Source organism: Xiphophorus hellerii, chromosome 6 (genome assembly GCF_003331165.1).
Source record: "Xiphophorus hellerii strain 12219 chromosome 6, Xiphophorus_hellerii-4.1, whole genome shotgun sequence".
Lineage (NCBI taxonomy): Eukaryota > Metazoa > Chordata > Actinopteri > Cyprinodontiformes > Poeciliidae > Xiphophorus > Xiphophorus hellerii.
The window spans coordinates 17,489,589-17,506,910 of record NC_045677.1 but is presented as its reverse complement, the minus strand read 5'-3'; the positions used below and the strand labels follow the sequence as shown (position 1 = coordinate 17,506,910).

General features: G+C 36.9%; 2 protein-coding genes across 2 annotated transcripts; one reads left to right on the top strand and one right to left on the bottom strand.

Moving 5' to 3' along the window:
- Positions 1-512: 512 nt before the first annotated feature.
- rpe65a (retinoid isomerohydrolase RPE65 a) lies at positions 513-6,531 on the bottom strand. Its single transcript, XM_032566116.1, is given in 15 exon segments — positions 513-2,537; positions 2,648-2,759; positions 2,841-2,935; positions 3,025-3,139; positions 3,230-3,359; positions 3,937-4,076; positions 4,169-4,301; positions 4,410-4,491; positions 4,843-4,990; positions 5,293-5,434; positions 5,531-5,638; positions 5,878-5,996; positions 5,998-6,029; positions 6,117-6,199; positions 6,440-6,531. Coding segments are annotated over 15 exon segments (1,596 nt in total). The 5' UTR covers positions 6,451-6,531; the 3' UTR covers positions 513-2,391.
- A 1,565-nt stretch (positions 6,532-8,096) lies between these two features.
- LOC116722325 (serine/arginine-rich splicing factor 11-like) lies at positions 8,097-16,534 on the top strand. Its single transcript, XM_032566560.1, is given in 13 exon segments — positions 8,097-8,402; positions 9,443-9,576; positions 12,751-12,866; positions 13,190-13,270; positions 13,354-13,391; positions 13,480-13,507; positions 13,509-13,614; positions 13,715-13,793; positions 13,878-14,003; positions 14,092-14,181; positions 15,173-15,256; positions 15,625-15,790; positions 15,904-16,534. Coding segments are annotated over 13 exon segments (1,362 nt in total). The 5' UTR covers positions 8,097-8,280; the 3' UTR covers positions 16,096-16,534.
- The last annotated feature ends 788 nt before the right edge of the window (positions 16,535-17,322 follow it).

Sequence of the window (17,322 nt, the reverse complement as noted above, 5' to 3'; positions counted from 1 at the left end):
CAGTGAAGTGAAAAGCGTGACTACATAATCAGGGCTTCTGTGTTGCAATATGGCAGCACCAGTTTGGAATTTAAATCCCTCATTTTTCATGTTTGTGCTGCTTCTATCCAGTATGTTTGTGTATGCTAAGTGTTATGACACTTGATTGGTTTGGCAAATTTTTCTCAGATTTACACCATAACTTAGTATGAAAATATTACACAGCAGACATCCCTCTTTAAATTTGTGCAAGATTTTGAGATGTATGATTGAAAAATTGCAAGTAGAATCCAATTAAAGTGTATACTAAAAGTTTGAATGTGCTAACGGTGGTCATGAATCTCAAATCTATTTATTGGCTTTAATGATGCAGCTTTAGAAGTGATAAAAAATCTCAACTTTCTGGCATAACTGTGGCTATGCCAGTCTTATCTATGCAGAGTTCTTAAAGCTTACCAATTTAGAACAAGATCTTCCTTTTTTGGTCTGCATCCTTTAAGTACATTGCGATGTGATTCATACTTTATTTTGACTTTGACTCATTTTCCAGGTCATGGCAGGCTGATGTTTTTTTCTTTGCTGTTTCTGATCCTTTCCTATGATTTTTTTTTTATTTCATACTCCGTTTGAATCAAGTTGCTAACGTTTGGGATCTTTGCAAATCTGATTTTGGAAAAGTATGGAATTTTGACATGAAAACTGTGTAGGAGCCTTGCAGGAATATTACATTAAATTGTGTTGTTTGTTCTTAAGTTGCTTTTGTGCTCTGTTTAGCTGTATTACTTTTCAGCATTTAACTGAATTTTAGAAACAATTCTAGATCTATAGCTTTAGGAATATTTATATGTTGTCATAACATAATAGCTGTATACAAACTTCTAATTCTGCTGAAATCTTTGCCCCATGCTCAAAAACAGTTGCTTCAAATTATGGTCTTGTCGTCTTCTTTAAATGCCTGTTTTAAATCATTGAAGAACAGGTTTTTCTTGGTTTGAGCTGTCATGAAGGGCATTAGGGAGATATGTGTAGGCAACTTTTCTCATTTGTTTCCTCTTTTTACTCTAATAAGATATTTTGGGGTGGGGGGGTTGCTATTACTTATCTGCCTTGTTTGCACTTCTGTTTGTTCTTGTTGATCTCATGGTTGCTTTCCTTTTTTTTAGATTTCATATTGATTTGGTTTCTCCTGAACTCAATGCTTTCTATCTGAATACATCTGAGAGTTTTCTTGGACAGCAACCAAATGCATATTTAAAACTTGAAATTGATCCAAGACCATTATATGTTCTCAGATTGTCCTGAATTAATAAGAAAAAAGCCAACACCCAGAGAGGGTTGATGTAATAAATGGGTGTAACTTCTGAACTTTTGATGCATTATTTAAAGTTTTAGCTTAGAACCAACAGTTTTAGTTAAATGCCTTCTTGCTGTACAAAGTTTTTTGAATGTTTACACGTAACTGATGATCAACAAGGACAACATTCTGAAAACTGTCTGTTCATCACCATAATGACCACTGCAAGATCAAATATACACCATAAAGCCATTGAAAAGAATGTTTTGTTTCTAACATGTCTTTTTTAACATTCAATACTCTCAGTTGGCAGGGTTGCAAGATCTATGTGGTTGCACTTTTCAGATTCTGGCAACACACTGGAACAAACATCAAGGGACTACTGGTTCATATGTGACACGTAAGCAGATTTTGTGCAGTTTCATACTAACTATGGAAGTTTCTCAAGAATGTAAAGATGAAGAATCTGATGGTTTTCTAGTTTAAGAATCATTTCGAATGAGATATACTTGTACTGAAATGTTGTTTTCCGATGTAAAAAAAAAACCTGTCTAAACAAGGGGATTTATGGAAATTTAGTGCATTGTTTGAAAAGAAAATAACTCTACGAAGGCTACTGTCAGTCTTATCTTATTAAATGTGTTGGCATTTAATAAAACCTGTCTGAATTAATCAGAAAATAGTTTGGACTACGTCGCCACTGGAGCCATTTCAAGCGTTTCTCATTCTGATGTGAATGAATTTTCATCCCTGCAAACAGAGCATCTGCATAGCATATCATGGAGTTTAAGGAACCTTTTATTTGGGTCATTGTTGTAACACAGTTGCAGTGGTGCCAAGTAACCACAATCATCAGCATGTTCAAAAAGTCTTTAGAAATAAATCAACACCAGGATGTTATTTACTTGAAGTTGTGCATATTTGTGAAACAGTCAGTTCTTTTCTTAAGACATTTCTTCAGATTCATAATAATATGACCCACTTAGTAATTTGTACTTGAATTACAAAACAATTAAATCATTTTCTCTCTAAAAATGATTATGCTGGCATGGAGGTGTTTTTTATTGTCATCATTGTTTTAAATGCTGAGTGGTACTTTATACAACTGGAATGGATCATCACTGTTTATACATCCCGTGAAAGGTGACGGGAATGGAGCACTCCACTTCTGCTCTTGCGATCTCTGACAGATCCTTGGCATTTAGGATGAGCATATATGCTGGCCTCTGGGAACCAGGAGCTGCCACAATGGTAAGGAGGACACCTGTGGAGGCAGCAGATTTGAAACTTGCTTAACAATACCCGTGTATGTATCTTTTGTGTGTAAATCAGCTTTAACATTAGTTTATTTTAATTTAATACCATCTAACTTACCATCATCTTCATCTATCCCATCTGGAGTCTGAACAAACAAGGGCTCTGAGGGATATGACTCAGGCTCTTGCCAAACCCAAGTCTCCTTGGTCCTCACATTCAGCTTGCAGATCTATACATACATTAGAAAAATAAGTTAACATGAGTACATTTTAAGTTTCTCTCTCTAAGTTCAAAAAGTTTAATATCTTACCCTGTCTGGTATGAAATGGTTGAGTCCAAGGCCATAGGCATACGTGTAATTCTTTCCTCCATACCTGTGGTAGTTAATCTGTGGAAACTCAAAGGCTTAAACCCAAGAAAAGAGAAGTGTTAGACCAAAATGAGATTACTAGTATTTGCTAAAAATTCATGTATCCCAAACTATGTGTTGGTACCTTGGCGAGGTCCAGAGAAAAGCACTTCAGGCTCCAGCCAGATCATCCCATCAGCATGCATGACTGCTGTGGCGGTGGTGTATGGCAGACTCACAAGATTCTTCCCCTGCTCCTCCTAAATAAAGTCCATAACATGGTTGGTGAGAACTAAAAACACATAACCTTTTACTAAGTGGAAGGAATTTATGGATTTCTGATGCCTCACCTTGTGGACATCCAGAGGGATGACATATCGCCGCACTTCTGGCTGGGGCGCCATCATGGCTGCCTTCTTCACTTCCTCCCAGTTGGCTCTCAGGTTGGCCAGCCACAAGTAATTGTAAACAAACTCAAATCTAAAAGAACAAGAGATGTATGCTTACTATTTATTACAAATTGCTTAAGCCAGGTTTTTACCACTTTGCAGAGAACAGCTTTTGCTAAAAATAAAAAATAAAAAAAGCTTTAATTTTAGATGTCATAGACTCAACTGGGTGCTGGAAACAATTCCCAGAGATTCTGGTTCATATTAACTTGTAAGCTGCACTTTTGTGATGTTTGTTTCCTGTTCCAACATAACCCAAACATCATCTTTTGATTTGCAAGCCAGTGACAGTGGAGGCCATTGGACTACAATGAGCTCATTATCATGTACAAGAATGGAATTGGTAAGCCACAATAAATGTTGTCTTAAATGATGCTTAGTTGTTATTAAGTGTATCCAAGGCTATTCTGGTTTTCTGTTGTTCTAGCCAATAACAGATGACAAGACATGTTGCCACCCGCATGTAGAACCTGTTTGAAGGTCTCATATGTGCTTTCAGAAATGGTATTTTGGATACGTTGGTTGCAAGTGACCAGAGTACATGTCTGCTTCAAACACATTTTTGAGATATTCAGGTAAAGCAAAAATTGTTAATTCTATGTAGCTACCCTTTCCATGAGCAAAGGTCAACAACAATGAATCCTTGATCCTCATAGGTGTTGATGTGGTGGAACATGCCAATCGGTGCTCCTTTAAACTTCAGGTCGATGTACTCTCCAGGGTCTTTCCTGGCAACGTGGAAAATTGTCTAGGAAGGTTAGATTACAACAGGTTAGACATTTGGCCTGAGAACAAATGATAAACTACAGACTGATGTTTTAATTTGATTAAAAATCGTACTCCTTGGCTTTCATTAGACTCGAAGCAGTCCATGTAGTTGGAACCTCGGATGCTCCAGGCACTGAGGAACTTCAGCAGGTTGATCTTCACTGGAGTCTCAACGAAGACAAAGTAGTTTACTGACATGCCAAAGCTGTGATGGAGGGAGGTACATTTTAACAACTTGGACTTCACACAACAGTGTTGAGAACAAGCAAAGAGAGAGAGGAGAGAAAAAAAACTAACACAAAACTACACCCACCTGTGCACGTAAGATGGCTTGAACCTCTCAGCACTGGGAAACTGAACCACCACTTTGGACTTCTCAATAGGGTCTGACTTATCTAAGGAATGAAAGCTGCTTTGAAGTGCAGGCGAAAAAAAACCTCCTGTTGTTTTACTTGTAAAAAAGACAGGAGAACCTCACAAGAGGCATAAGCAGAACATTAATATATATTAATAATAATAATATTAAGGAGAAATTAGCGTCCTAGTAGCCTGGGGTTCTTGAAATGGTATATGATAATAATAATAATAATTTCATTAAGTTTGTCCCAAAGATCTGATTATGTCACTGGGTATATGCGGGTCCAGGACCCTGTTCCAGCCTCCCGTGCAGCTTGCAATGAACTCCATGCAGGGGTAAACATTGAGCCCGGGTTTTGAATTTATTTTAATATGCTGTTCATCCAAACCTTTCTGCGTGGGAGGAATCCTCACAATGTTGTAGGCCAGTGTTGCACCTTTTCCCATGCAGTTTCCAATGTTGTATACAGTACCATCTTGCTCAATATGGGGGTGAGCTGTGATGCCATTGATGTTTACGAAGTTGCACATGTCAACCTGCATAGGAAAAATAGCTTTTATGAGCTTTACGATATTTTTAAAGTTAAAAATCCACATGTTTCAAGAGAGGATGGATGGATGGATGGATGGAACTTTTTGGATACAAAATAAAGCCTGGAATTTCAGATATTTCTCTATATATAATTTCTTATTTAAACCTATCCAGAATGGAAAAAGTACTTAAATCCAACATTACGTTTTTCCAGACTACACAGGAACTCTGTTTCTGCTGTATCAAACTTAAAGAAGCTAAATTTCAAACTTTTATCACATCAAAGTCTGCTGTTACACAGAAATACCTTCTTCAGAGTCTCCAAGGTATCAGTGTTCACTTTAGTGATGTAGTTGGTTTCTGTCACGGCATAGAAATCCTCTCCTATAGGGTAAACATTAACCAGGCAGTTATCTGTGACTTCAACTCCTTTAAAATAGGAGAAAAATCTGCAAAGAAAAAAAAAGGTAGAAATACATTTTAGGAAAGATGCATAATTTTAATATGCAGTACAACTAAAGAAATTATCTATGTGTGCAACCAACCTGGAGAAGATATTCTTGCAGGGATCTGGGTAGGCAAATGTCCCAAACTCAGTGATAACCACACGTTTTTCTGTGATGGCTCGGACATATGCATCTGTTCGAATAAACCTGAAAGAGGCAAGAAATGAAAGAAACAAGAACCAAAAATTAATCATGCTTAAATATGACTTTTTTTTTTCTTGCATAACAAAACAAGAAACAAAACAGAATATTACTTTGGTTCTAAAAAGTCATGACATAACATTTATGTCACACAGTTTTAAAAATTTTGTGCTGGTTGTAATCATTGTGAATTCTGCAAATGTGCTGAAGATGACAAGGCTGTGGTTTTGTGTTCAAATTCTCACTTCCTGTAGTAAGTGACTTGGCCATTCTTGAAGTCGAATTTATGCATGAGGGCCTGTCCGTCAAAGAGGTGATAGAAGGGTTCATCTCCAACCTCAAAGAGTCCAGGTCCCAAACGGAGGAAGACTTCCCTTCAGAAATGAAGGAATTCTACCTGCAAAATGTTTTAAAAATCTATTTTTCAATCACATGGTTAAAAAATACACTGGAAAATCACCATTACGAGAGTGAAAAAATAAACCTGTGACTGTTGCTGGCAGAGGTTCAGCAAGTTCCTCACATGTCTCAAAGATTTTCTTGTAGCTACCAGCTGGATGTTCAAATCTGTTATCAAAGAGTAATGTCACAAAGAAAATGTTGAAATGAAGTTATATGAGGAATGTGTGGCATTGCACATAGGGTTTAAACAGTTTCATGTCAAGCAGTTTGTACTTTTAAGCCTAATAATAATCTGTCGCAAACAGACAAAATATTCACATAAGAAAATACAGAAATAATAGAAATGTAAAACAAAGCTTGCCCTCCTTTTGCGATGTACAGTATTTCACTTCATTAAAAACTCACCTGCTCACCATGTTTTCCTCCTGAGTAAGTAACACACAAGTGCAAACTGTTTTGAAAACTGTGGGTCACTTCTGAGCTGGAAGCCTCTGATCTTCCAGAGGATTTGGAGTATTTATTTTCCCTGCCAACGTCACGATTGCTCCACTGTTTTGTAAATCTTTCCCCTGGCCAATCATGTCACACCGTGAACAAAAATCCCTTTGTCTCTATATCCCTCTGATGGATAACTTGAGGCCTGGCCCCTCTAGAAATGGATTTATTGAGAAAAATGTGTATTGCAGTAAACAATGCTTGGCAAAACTGTTGCAATGGTGCATGTGATTTTATTTTTGTCATCCTCAATAACTGTGTGAGCTTCTGTGTTGAGACATTTTGCAAGATCTTTTTTTTTTTCCATTGTATTGCTGTAGTCAGTCTGGAGAACATTTTCAAAACTAGAACTGAAAGTGGAAATGATATATGGTCTTTGTAATGAACAACTAAAACCTCTACTAGCTGAAATCTCTAATTGCATGTGGTAGAATTATATTCAGATTAAATAAACAAAATAGTTTTATTTATTTAATAATTTCACATTAAATAGTTGGTACACATGCTACAATAAGACATGAAATAATACTACATTTACTATGTCAGAAACAGTGAAGGATTAAAACATAATCAGGTTATGAAGTACCATGACTGTTATATATAGTGTTAATAAGATAAAAACGTTCACATTAGTTCTTTGGTTTCCTTTAGCAATACAGGACCTCTGTTCAGGATAATCCAGGTGAAGAGATTAGACATTAAACAGAGTCTGTATTGTTCTGCCAAGGAACAAAAAAACACCATGAGAAAAGCACGTTTCACCAGCCACAGTGCTGTGACGTGGCTTGCTTGCAATAAGTCACATGTCATTCAATTTAAATAGTTTGGACAACAAGGTTGCCTCGTTTTACTAAAAACAATCCAGAGCCAAGCTATATTTCCCAGATTTGCTCTACAGTGCCAAGCAGAAGTATTCACATCTCTTTTCTAGCATGCACACTCTGAGGCAATATTTTGTTTTCCTGGATTTTGCAAGGTTTTTTTTTTTTTTCCAGTTGTTTTGATATTGTTTTGTCTCTACCATTTTAAAACCACAAGAGTCAGATTTTTGGCCATTCTTCTTTGCAAAATGACTTAAGGTCAGCCAATTGGAAAAGAAAAAAAATTGTTTAATTTTTGTGATCTTGTTTTAAATTTCTCAACAGACTTATCTCTGACCTGTCTGGTGACAGACCTTGACATAGAAGACATATTTGTACTGAAATTAAACTGAATGCACAAGTATTTACAGATGTGCTGTCTTCTCAAGGCAATTGATTCATTTAGATTTTAATTGGGCGTCTCAGGAGTAAAAAGGGCAAAATAAATATCGATCTATACATCTATGTGCACAATACTAAGTACCAACTGAGAGGAGGAAATTGCGACCTCTGTAGGTCATTAAGGGCGATTTATTTATCTCCCTTGTGCAATATTCATCTTGTCCGCGCCACGATGTCTATTTACATAACTTGATTAAATCAAGTTAACAGAAAATAGACGAAACCAAAATAAGAGATTACAATGTATTACTAGAATGTTTCTTTGTATTTACGTCCCTCCCTTTTACGCATGCGCAAAAAATTCAAGCATTATCCAATATGGCCGCGACGTCCAGCAGTTGTTTCTTCTTCTAGTTGGGATCTAACCTTTGTCCTGCTGGTTATTTGCAAACAAACCGGTTTTAATGCGATACGAATAGGCGCTGCAGTGATTTGTTTCCGCGTGTGTCTATTTTTTTTGTTGTTGAAAAAACGGTACTTGTGTCGAAAATGAGTTACACGACGCGGGTGGTTCAGGTGACCAATGTGTCGCCAAGCACAACGTCGGAACAGATGAGGACATTGTTTGGTTTTCTGGGAACCATCGAGGAACTAAAGCTATTTCCGCCAGAGTGAGTGGACTACTTCGCTTTTTATTTTCAATTGTAAGGCTAATAAAATGCAAGTACATTTAAATGGGGTCTTAAAAGTTGTAAAAGTCTATATTTTTGTGTAACGGAAATGCAGGCCCCACGCTCACCAGAGCACATCACTGAAGCTAACGCTAGCTTCCGAATTAGCATTTGCGTGAAAGGCTGTTTCACCGCTCTTTTTAAATCCCGAGCAACCTTAGATCCGCTTTCAAAACTAAATCTGAGCATAAATTGCAAAAACAAACAAGCTAAAGAAAAACATAGCTAGATCGGTCAAACATATCTCAATTTGTGGGAAAAATCATTTCCTTTTTGTTTTTTTAACTATCCAGAGTTGAATGGATAAGAGAGCTCAAAAACTACAAAATTTAGGCTGGTCTTGACTTGATGGATTACGTAGAAAGCATGCATAGAGATTTTTTTCTAGAATTTTAGCTCATTTAGCTAAAATTTAGCTCCTGAAACAGATTGTGCCTTTTTTATTTGTAACCTATTTATTTGAACAATAACTGCTGTTGTGTTAAGGCTGCATCAGATCAGGTTAATTTAAGACCCAGAAGTCTCATAGTTTCATCTATAATTGTGGCGAACAACTCTCAACTCAGTGGAGGATATTCAAGTATTGCTTGTGATCTACTTAACATTTGTGAAAATACTCTTTTGTGGAATAAATAAACATTTCCCCCCTCAATTTAGATAGTGTTCAGTTAATAAACTGAAACATCACCTCTGTTTAAACCTACAATGCTTTATAATAAACACCATCGACTCTTAACTCAGACTGTGGTTTTCAAAACCTTTTTTATGTGTACAAGTAAGTCTATGTAAAATAAATTTGGTTATGTGAGTTGATGAACAGGTCTGTTATGCAATTCCAATGTCTCAGCGATGTCCCCCTCAGTTACAAGATGAGTCATCTATAACTATGTATCCTGTTGTTTAATAATTATAAAATTTGAGATAATAGTTTAGCTTTTTTGTGGCATTTTTATATTTTTTTCTAAATTCTTCATTTGCAGTGATTCCCCTATGCCGGTGACATCCCGGGTCTGCTTTGTGAAGTTCCAGGAGCCAGAGTCTGTGGGAGTGTCTCAGCATCTCACCAATACGGTTTTTGTGGATAGAGCTTTGATCGTGGTCCCGTTTGCTGAAGGTTTGTCTTGTCATTCTTCTCGTGCTCCTTTTGAATGAATGTCATTATTTGTGAAAAGTAACAATGTTACCAAGTTAAAGGGATCCCATTTCCTCAGCTCAACTTACCGTGTTTTATTTATATATAATTTTAAAGAAGATTGATTGAAACAGAAACTCCCGGTTTTTCTGGTTAGTAAAATGGCGTGTAAAGCAGATTTTACATATTTTCTTAAATCAAGAGAGGTAACACCACAGTGCAATTGTTCTTGCTTTTTGTGGATTATATCTCTGGCTTATCTTTTCTTTTTTTTTTAGTTTGTCTAGCTTTAACAGGTGCTGCTTGTACAAAGAAAAATTATTTAATGTAGCAAAATCTGCTTTACACACAAGAACATCCCCCAGCAGCAGGCTGTGCAGACTCCTCAGAGTTCTGAAATAAAGTAGCAAAAAAGCACATTGCCATATGTACTTTTCCCCCATATTGGACTATCCGCTGTTAAATCTCTCTCTGTTATTTGTGTGTGTGTATGTGTGTGTGTGTATGTGTGGTTTTTGTAGTGAAGAAGGCAAAAGCAGCCCCCTCGTTGATGGTCGTCTGCCTGCCAACAGGGAATTGTAGACATTTGCAAAGGCCAGCAAGCATTCAAGCCCCACCCCCTATTTTGTCCTCTATTCTGTCTCTGCCTGGACTTTCTCTTTCCCTCTTTTTTTGTTTTTTTCTTATTTTAAGTGGTTTAGAGTATGAAGATCAGACATGAATTACTTGTTAGAAGCATTGCTTAACATGCAATGTATTCAACCTCTTAAAGGGCTGCTTGGCCATGCATTATATTGGTGCAAGAGAGTCATACTCTTAATGTCAGTTTCCTGGAAGACGGACCTTAAAACAAATGTGTGTTAACTCACTGCTGCAAAAGAAGTTAATAGTTTTAATCAAAACCACTATGTTGTAAATGTTTAACAAAACCCAAATGTGTCAGTGTACAGACATTAAAACAGTTTCTACCAGAAATAGTTTTTTTTTTCAGTTAGAGATGCACCAATGAGGTTTATGGCTTAATTTGTTTAATATAGCTATAAACTTTCAAAATTAGGTTGATCTTTTTCTGGTTTTGCTTTTCCAATGACTGTTCAGTTTTTCTTTCTAGTTTTGCGATGAGAAGACATTTATATTAGAAGCTGCAACACACCATTGTTTGAGGGCATTAGCTTTCTTTTTACTCAGACAAAATGCTGAGAGTTGACATTTTAATTTCTCTTTTGCATTTTATATTAGAAATCAGCACGATAGCTAACGTTAGCATTATTATTGGTGCACTCAGCATATATTCCCTTGAGATTTCTCAGCATTTAACTCGGACCTCTAAAACGCTGGCAACAAGCTCAAAACTAAAAATATAGGAACAATTTTTTTTAAAGATGTTCAGCTTCCTTGGTACTATTTTTGAAGTACATTTGGCTCTGAATAATGTTCTGTTTTTCTGATTCAGAAATGTGTGTCATTTCCTTTTTAAACCTGAAAGTTAAATAGCTAACTAATTGGTGAAGAAGCACTAAACAAAGAGTAACTCTCTGTGTTGTAGTCTGACTGAACTGCAAACATGACTCTTCAGAAAACCATTTCTGAAGAGTCTAAACTACATCCACTTCCTTTGATTTTAATATCTAACTAAAAAAGATCAGCTTTAAGTGTGTTACCCAGAGTAAAACTTCCATATTGCAGATTGAAGAAGCACTCAGGTATGAAACTTGCTAGAGATTATATGTAGCAAGTTCAGGAAAAGATTATTATTTTTATTAGTTTCTGACCTACAGGTCAACATATAAATTGTCTGATTGCGGTCACCAGCCGGTTTCTCTGTGCATCTCTGGATTTATTAAACTTTGCTAAAACAGCATGTATACAAGATTCTTCTGGAAAAAATATTCTACATGAACTGAGTATTTTAGCATTAATTGTGGCTGAGGGACTATTGAATATACTCAGACACATTCATGCTTAAAAGGTTGACCTTGAAAAGGCATTAGTTGTTTTGGTTTTGTTAGAACCAGGCATCTGAAACATCAAGGTGGCTTAAAATAACCCTATTCTTTCAGTGTGAGCTAAACCTGGACTTCAAAAAGGGTAACTCTTTTCATTTACTGGATGCCTGATGTCACTGATGATAAAACTCCTTGTTGTTAATTGTATGAAATATCCACCCAACATGACAATGCTGGTACAATATTCTCTTTTAACAGTGGTCTTTTTTTGTTTTGTTGTTGTGTTTTACAGTTCTTTTTCCTGGCTCAGCCAGTCCTGTATACCAGACCCTGCAGAAAATACCATCCAACAGTTTTGTGTCCTGCAGCAATTTCTCTCTCCAGTGTGCTCTTGTGTTTAAATGTTTTCCCTGTTGTGTGTCTGAATTTAGGTCATGTGATTTCTGTGAATAAGTTGCATTGGGAATAGGTTGAGACAAATGATAATGAGGTGTTTGGTAATCTGCGCAATATAAAACATAAAACTTAGAGGTGTTGTGTATTTCATGTTAAGCTGATAGCTTTAAAAAAAAAAATAAAAAATCAAGACTTCATCCCCTGCCAAGGTGTGGTTAAGTGATGCAGTGTTGAGGTAAGGATTTTTAGCCTATGATGTACAGCAGGCACGCTACCTACCCTGAATTTTATCATTTAGTCTAACCACTTAATCATTCTGAAATGTGTTTTTGGTAAGTAGACACTGATAGCTTTTTTTTTTTTCTTTTTTTAGTTTTCCTGCCAAATCCTTAAAATTCTCTCTGTTGTGTGTATCTCGATTTTTCTCTGTGTGCTTTTAGTAGCGAAGCCGCCAGCGTGAGTCGCTTGTTTCAGTAAGCATCTAAATGAAAATTGAGGGCACACCCAACTGGAGAAGCCGATGTGCTTGCTAACGTTTGGTTCATGACTTAAAAAACACATTCAGGTGATATATTCTTGGCAGTGTTCATTGGAATAGTGTGATTTATTCCAGCAATAGTTAAGTCACTGCAATGATTACTTTTTGAATTAGGGAACTCTGATCTGTAAGTGACCACTTTGTTGAACCTAATTTGAAGAAATGCACTGAGAAGACTTCTTTTTTTTTCTTTTTTTTCTTTTTCAGAACGTCTTCTGTGAATTTTCCAAATGTGTAGACTTTCACTCCTAATGCCTGTTTTTTATTTTGCTGTAGGATCTATTCCTGATGAGGCTAAGGCTTTGTCCCTTTTGGCCCCAGCAAATGCTGTTGCAGGGATCTTGCCAGGCGGAGGCCTTCTCCCAACACCGAATCCTCTCCCAAATCCAGCTGTAAGACTTCACATCTACAGACTTTTAACTAGGACAACATGTACAGTACTTTGCTAGTGTGCTTACACTCCTTGACATTTTGCACATTATAACCACTGACTTTAATGTATTTTTGGAGGATTTTTTGCACAGTGTAATGCGTAATTGTTGAATGGTTTTAAATGTTTTACTAAATGCAAGTCTGAAAAAGTAGGATGTGCTTTTAGCCTAAAAAATGGTTTTCTGTTACATAAAATTATGCTAAAATACATTGATGTTTGCGGTGGCACTGTGACAAAATGTGAAAAGTCCTGAGAGACATAAATACATTTTATTTTTTTCAGCTCGGAGCCAACCCCTTTGGTCCTCCAACCATAGACCCAATGGCAGCGTTTGGATTTGCTGGACCCAATATGAACCCACAGGTGAAAGCTTTATGCCACTTAGTTCAGCTGCTGTTTTCTCAAAAATACTTGAGATTTTTAGACTATTTTCTGTCTTCTTACAGGCTGCTGATCAGTTGCTAAAGATGATGACGGATCCAAAGTAAGTGTGCGAAGACGTCAAAATTAAATGAATAGAAACGATTTGGTGTAGCTACAGTCGTTAAGTGTAAGCTCTTTTCTCTGATTAGACTGAACCCGTTGGCTGCTGGTTTGAATCCTGAGTGCGAGCCTGAAGGCCGATGCCTCAAATAAAGAGATTGAAGAGGCTATGAAGAGAGTCAGAGAGGCTCAGTCACTCATTTCTGCTGCTATTGAACCGGGACGTGAGTGCTAGAATATTTTCCTTTTACTTGCCTTGGATGTTTTTTTTATACAGCTAAATAAATAAGCTACAATGCATTATGAGACATCTGCTTCTTTCAGATAAGGAGAGCAAAAAGAAACATTCTCGGTCTCGATCCAGGTCCAGAAGGAGGAGGACCAGGTCACGTTCAAGACACAGGTATGGCTGTTATTGAGACAAATAATGTAGCCGGACCGTTTCTCTTGTGTGTTGACTAATAAGTTGAATCGTTTGGATCTTCAGTCGCAGGCGAACCAGGAGCAGATCAAGACGCAGATCCAGCTCGAGGAGCAGGCGGCGTTCCAAAAGCCCACGCAGGAGACGCACCCACTCCAGAGACAGGGGCAGGCGAACTAGAAGCAGATCCAGGTGAGTTCCTAGTGGAAGAGTTTCACCTGGAGCCTACTGTGTGACATGAGCAACTTGTTGGTGAACTGTGTCATCGATTTATCAACAGAGACAGAAAGAAGGAGGATGTTAGCAGGAGGAGATCAAAAACGCCTCCTAAAAGCTACAGCACTGCCAGAAGGTCCCGCAGTGCGAGCCGGTGAGTGAGATCAGAACCCGCTTAGTTTATTACCATAGAACTTTATGAAACATCCTAAGGTGGCTTGAACACCACATAGGTGTAGATTATTAGAATGGAGCTCTAAGTATTATTGTAATTAATATAGAGAACATGTGTGATAGTAAATTTGATCAACATTTTAGTTTAAACTACCCAGCCCTGCTGTCTTTACAGGCATACAGTATAATTGCTACCTATAGTTCCTTTATTAGCCATATCCGTGTGAAAACATCTCCTCATTAAGCAGGTGTGTGTTTAGACAGAGCAAAGCTTTCTTGCAGGCTCGTCTGTTAATTGGAACATCTGTTCTTTACCTGCCATCTGTGCTATTCTGATTTTCACTAAAAACCGGGAACTATGAGAATCTTGCTTTGTACTATTTTTAACTTGGAGCATAAATTTCACCTTATGATTCTAATTAAGTAAAAAAAAAAACTGTAATTCTATTTAAGACTGCTAAGATTAACCTTGTTTATTGTCATAAAATCTGCTAAGATTGACTTTAGCAATAAAACAAACATACTCTAAATTGAGTGGTAGTTTAATAGTGTATTACACATAATTATACTTTTTTTTCGCTATTCTTTGTAGAGTAACACAAATATAACACCGTGAAATCAGCCTGGTTAGTCAGGCTATCTGCTCATAGAGCTTATGGTTGGTTATATTTAAGTCTCCTTATAACTGTTCTTGTTTTCTTTTTTATTATTTAATCAGAAATGTTTCATAGCAAACAGGAGAAAAGTGTAGAAGCCGATTTTCAGCCAGCTGCCTTTCAGTGGATAGCAACAGGAGGGCAAGGCTTTACTCACAGAGAATAATTTGGTTTAAGCCAAAGAATAAAGACATTTGTAATACTTTTGAAACCATAAATTTTTACAGCCTTTGTACACCTTTCCTATACTTGGGCTTATTAGTATTAGTTTATTTGCACGGTGGATGCCAGTGACCCTTCTGATCTACTCCACAGGAGGCGCAGGAGAAGTCGCACCGCCAGCCGATCTCCAAAGAAGTCTCCTAAAAGGAGAGTTTCTCCCTCTCCTTCCCCTCGAAGGTTAGTGTACTGTGATGTTTGACAGGTCTTCTTCACAGTCTACAAAAATATTGCAAAGTGTGGAATTGAAGGCCTCAATAAAATGAAATAAGAAACAGGGAAAATGTTTTCATTATTAAGATTTTATTTTTCTTGTATATTTTTCATTTCATGTCTCCTTCCCTTTGTGTCTTTCTTCTGTAGCATTTTATATTTTCAAATCAATGTAAATTAGCTGGGAACTTTAGAAAGTTGACTATGGAGACTGGTCTTTTTGCATTAAAAAGGTGTAAAATCATGTCGGGTTTCATTGCATGACCACACTAATTTTCCTTAGAATTATGTGGCCTGTTGAAGTTTTATTGGGATTTTCTCTTTACTTTGTACAGGCACAAGAAGGAAAAAAAGAGGGATAAGGACAGAGAGAGGGAACGCAGGAGTGATAAGGAACGCGTTCGCGAGGAACGAGAACGCTCTACTAGCAAGAAAAAGAAAAGTAAGGACAAAGAGCGGGAGCGGGAAAGAAAATCAGATGGAGACAAAGGAGATATTAAGGTTTGTTTTGTATCTGCAGAAACATTATTCTGAAACTATGGGAATCAGTTCTACTGTCAGCTTGCATAGAAAACATCCAGTGACTCAATGTTTTTTTGTTTTTTTTCATACAGATCACTAGAGATTATGATGAAGAGGAACAAGGTTACGACAGCGAGAAGGAAAGGGAAGAGAGGAAGGATTCAGACGATTCTGCCATGTCTCCTCAGTCTGTGGAGGGAAACGGCTCAACCCGGCTCGTAAAGCAGGCCAAAGTTAACGGCGCTGATGATCGCCACGAAGAAGACATGGATGTCAGCGACTGAAAGCTGCTTCATCCCACTGTATCCACTTATTTTGGTTAGAAACATTCTACAAAATTTCCCCCACTTGGGTAAATCTAAAATGTGAAGTGTTTGGAGAAAAAAAAAACCCTGTTTATCGTACAGAAACAAGTCTGTCGTTTTGAAAATGTATATTGCAGCGTTGTTTGCCTAATAATTCGTTTTTCATTTATCTTTTGTCAATAGTACACATTTATTCCTTGCCACCACAGATGTAATTAGTTTAAACTGGAAGTAGGTTTGCTTTACTACTATTGAGCTTGTGTTTTCAAATTTGTTGCTTTATGTATTGTATCTTTTTTTAGTGTTGTGGTGTATGCGTCTTTCCCTCTTCTTCACAGAACAGTTGCATCTTGTTTCTGACCTACAAGTGTTTTATCAAGAATTTCTTTTATATAATAAAGCCTGTTTGAAGAGCTAAGAGTCAAGGTGTCTGTTTTCTTCAGCTTCCTCTCTGTCCAAAAATATGACTGTTAGTTTACTAAGTTACGTAAAAGGACAACAGATATATTTTTGTACCTGACCAAAGCCTTCTTTGGTCTAAATGATTTCAATGTTTCAAAAGATCCCAACTGTCATGTAACTGGTTTTCTATGTAGTCCGACTGTAAAAACAGTCACTTTTATATAATGCTTAATAGTTGGTGTATTGCTACAGTGTTACAGTAATAGATCAGAATCAAACACGGCATAGCAAGAGTTTAGTGACATTTAACACAAATGTGTTTTCCATATTAAAAATGTGATTAATTGGAATGTGTTAAACTCTGGATACTAAGGTTGTGTGAAGGTAAAATGATTTCAAATAGAAACATTTTTACTTTTGACTGAGGTGATTAGTAATTATATGTACAATGTAATATGGTGGAATGCTTCTAATTCAGTAGTTAAAAGTGCACTCTCCATTTTCAGATCAAGGTTTTATTGGGTCCTTTAGCCTTAGTCACTTATTATTGGCTTTGCTCAGGGGTTAAAAACTGCAATGTAACTCTTCATTTATACATGCAACCTTTGACCCAAACAGCACCACACTGATAGTTTAAATGACACCTACTTAAATCTAGCTTTCACATAAGATACATCACAGATATGCCTCTTGGATAGATGAGATTTATTTTGTATGAAATTACCTATTTAACCACTAGTTGGCAGTAGAATTAATGTGAGGGATTGAACCAGAGCCTCTTGTATTTGAGTAGAAAGAAACTAC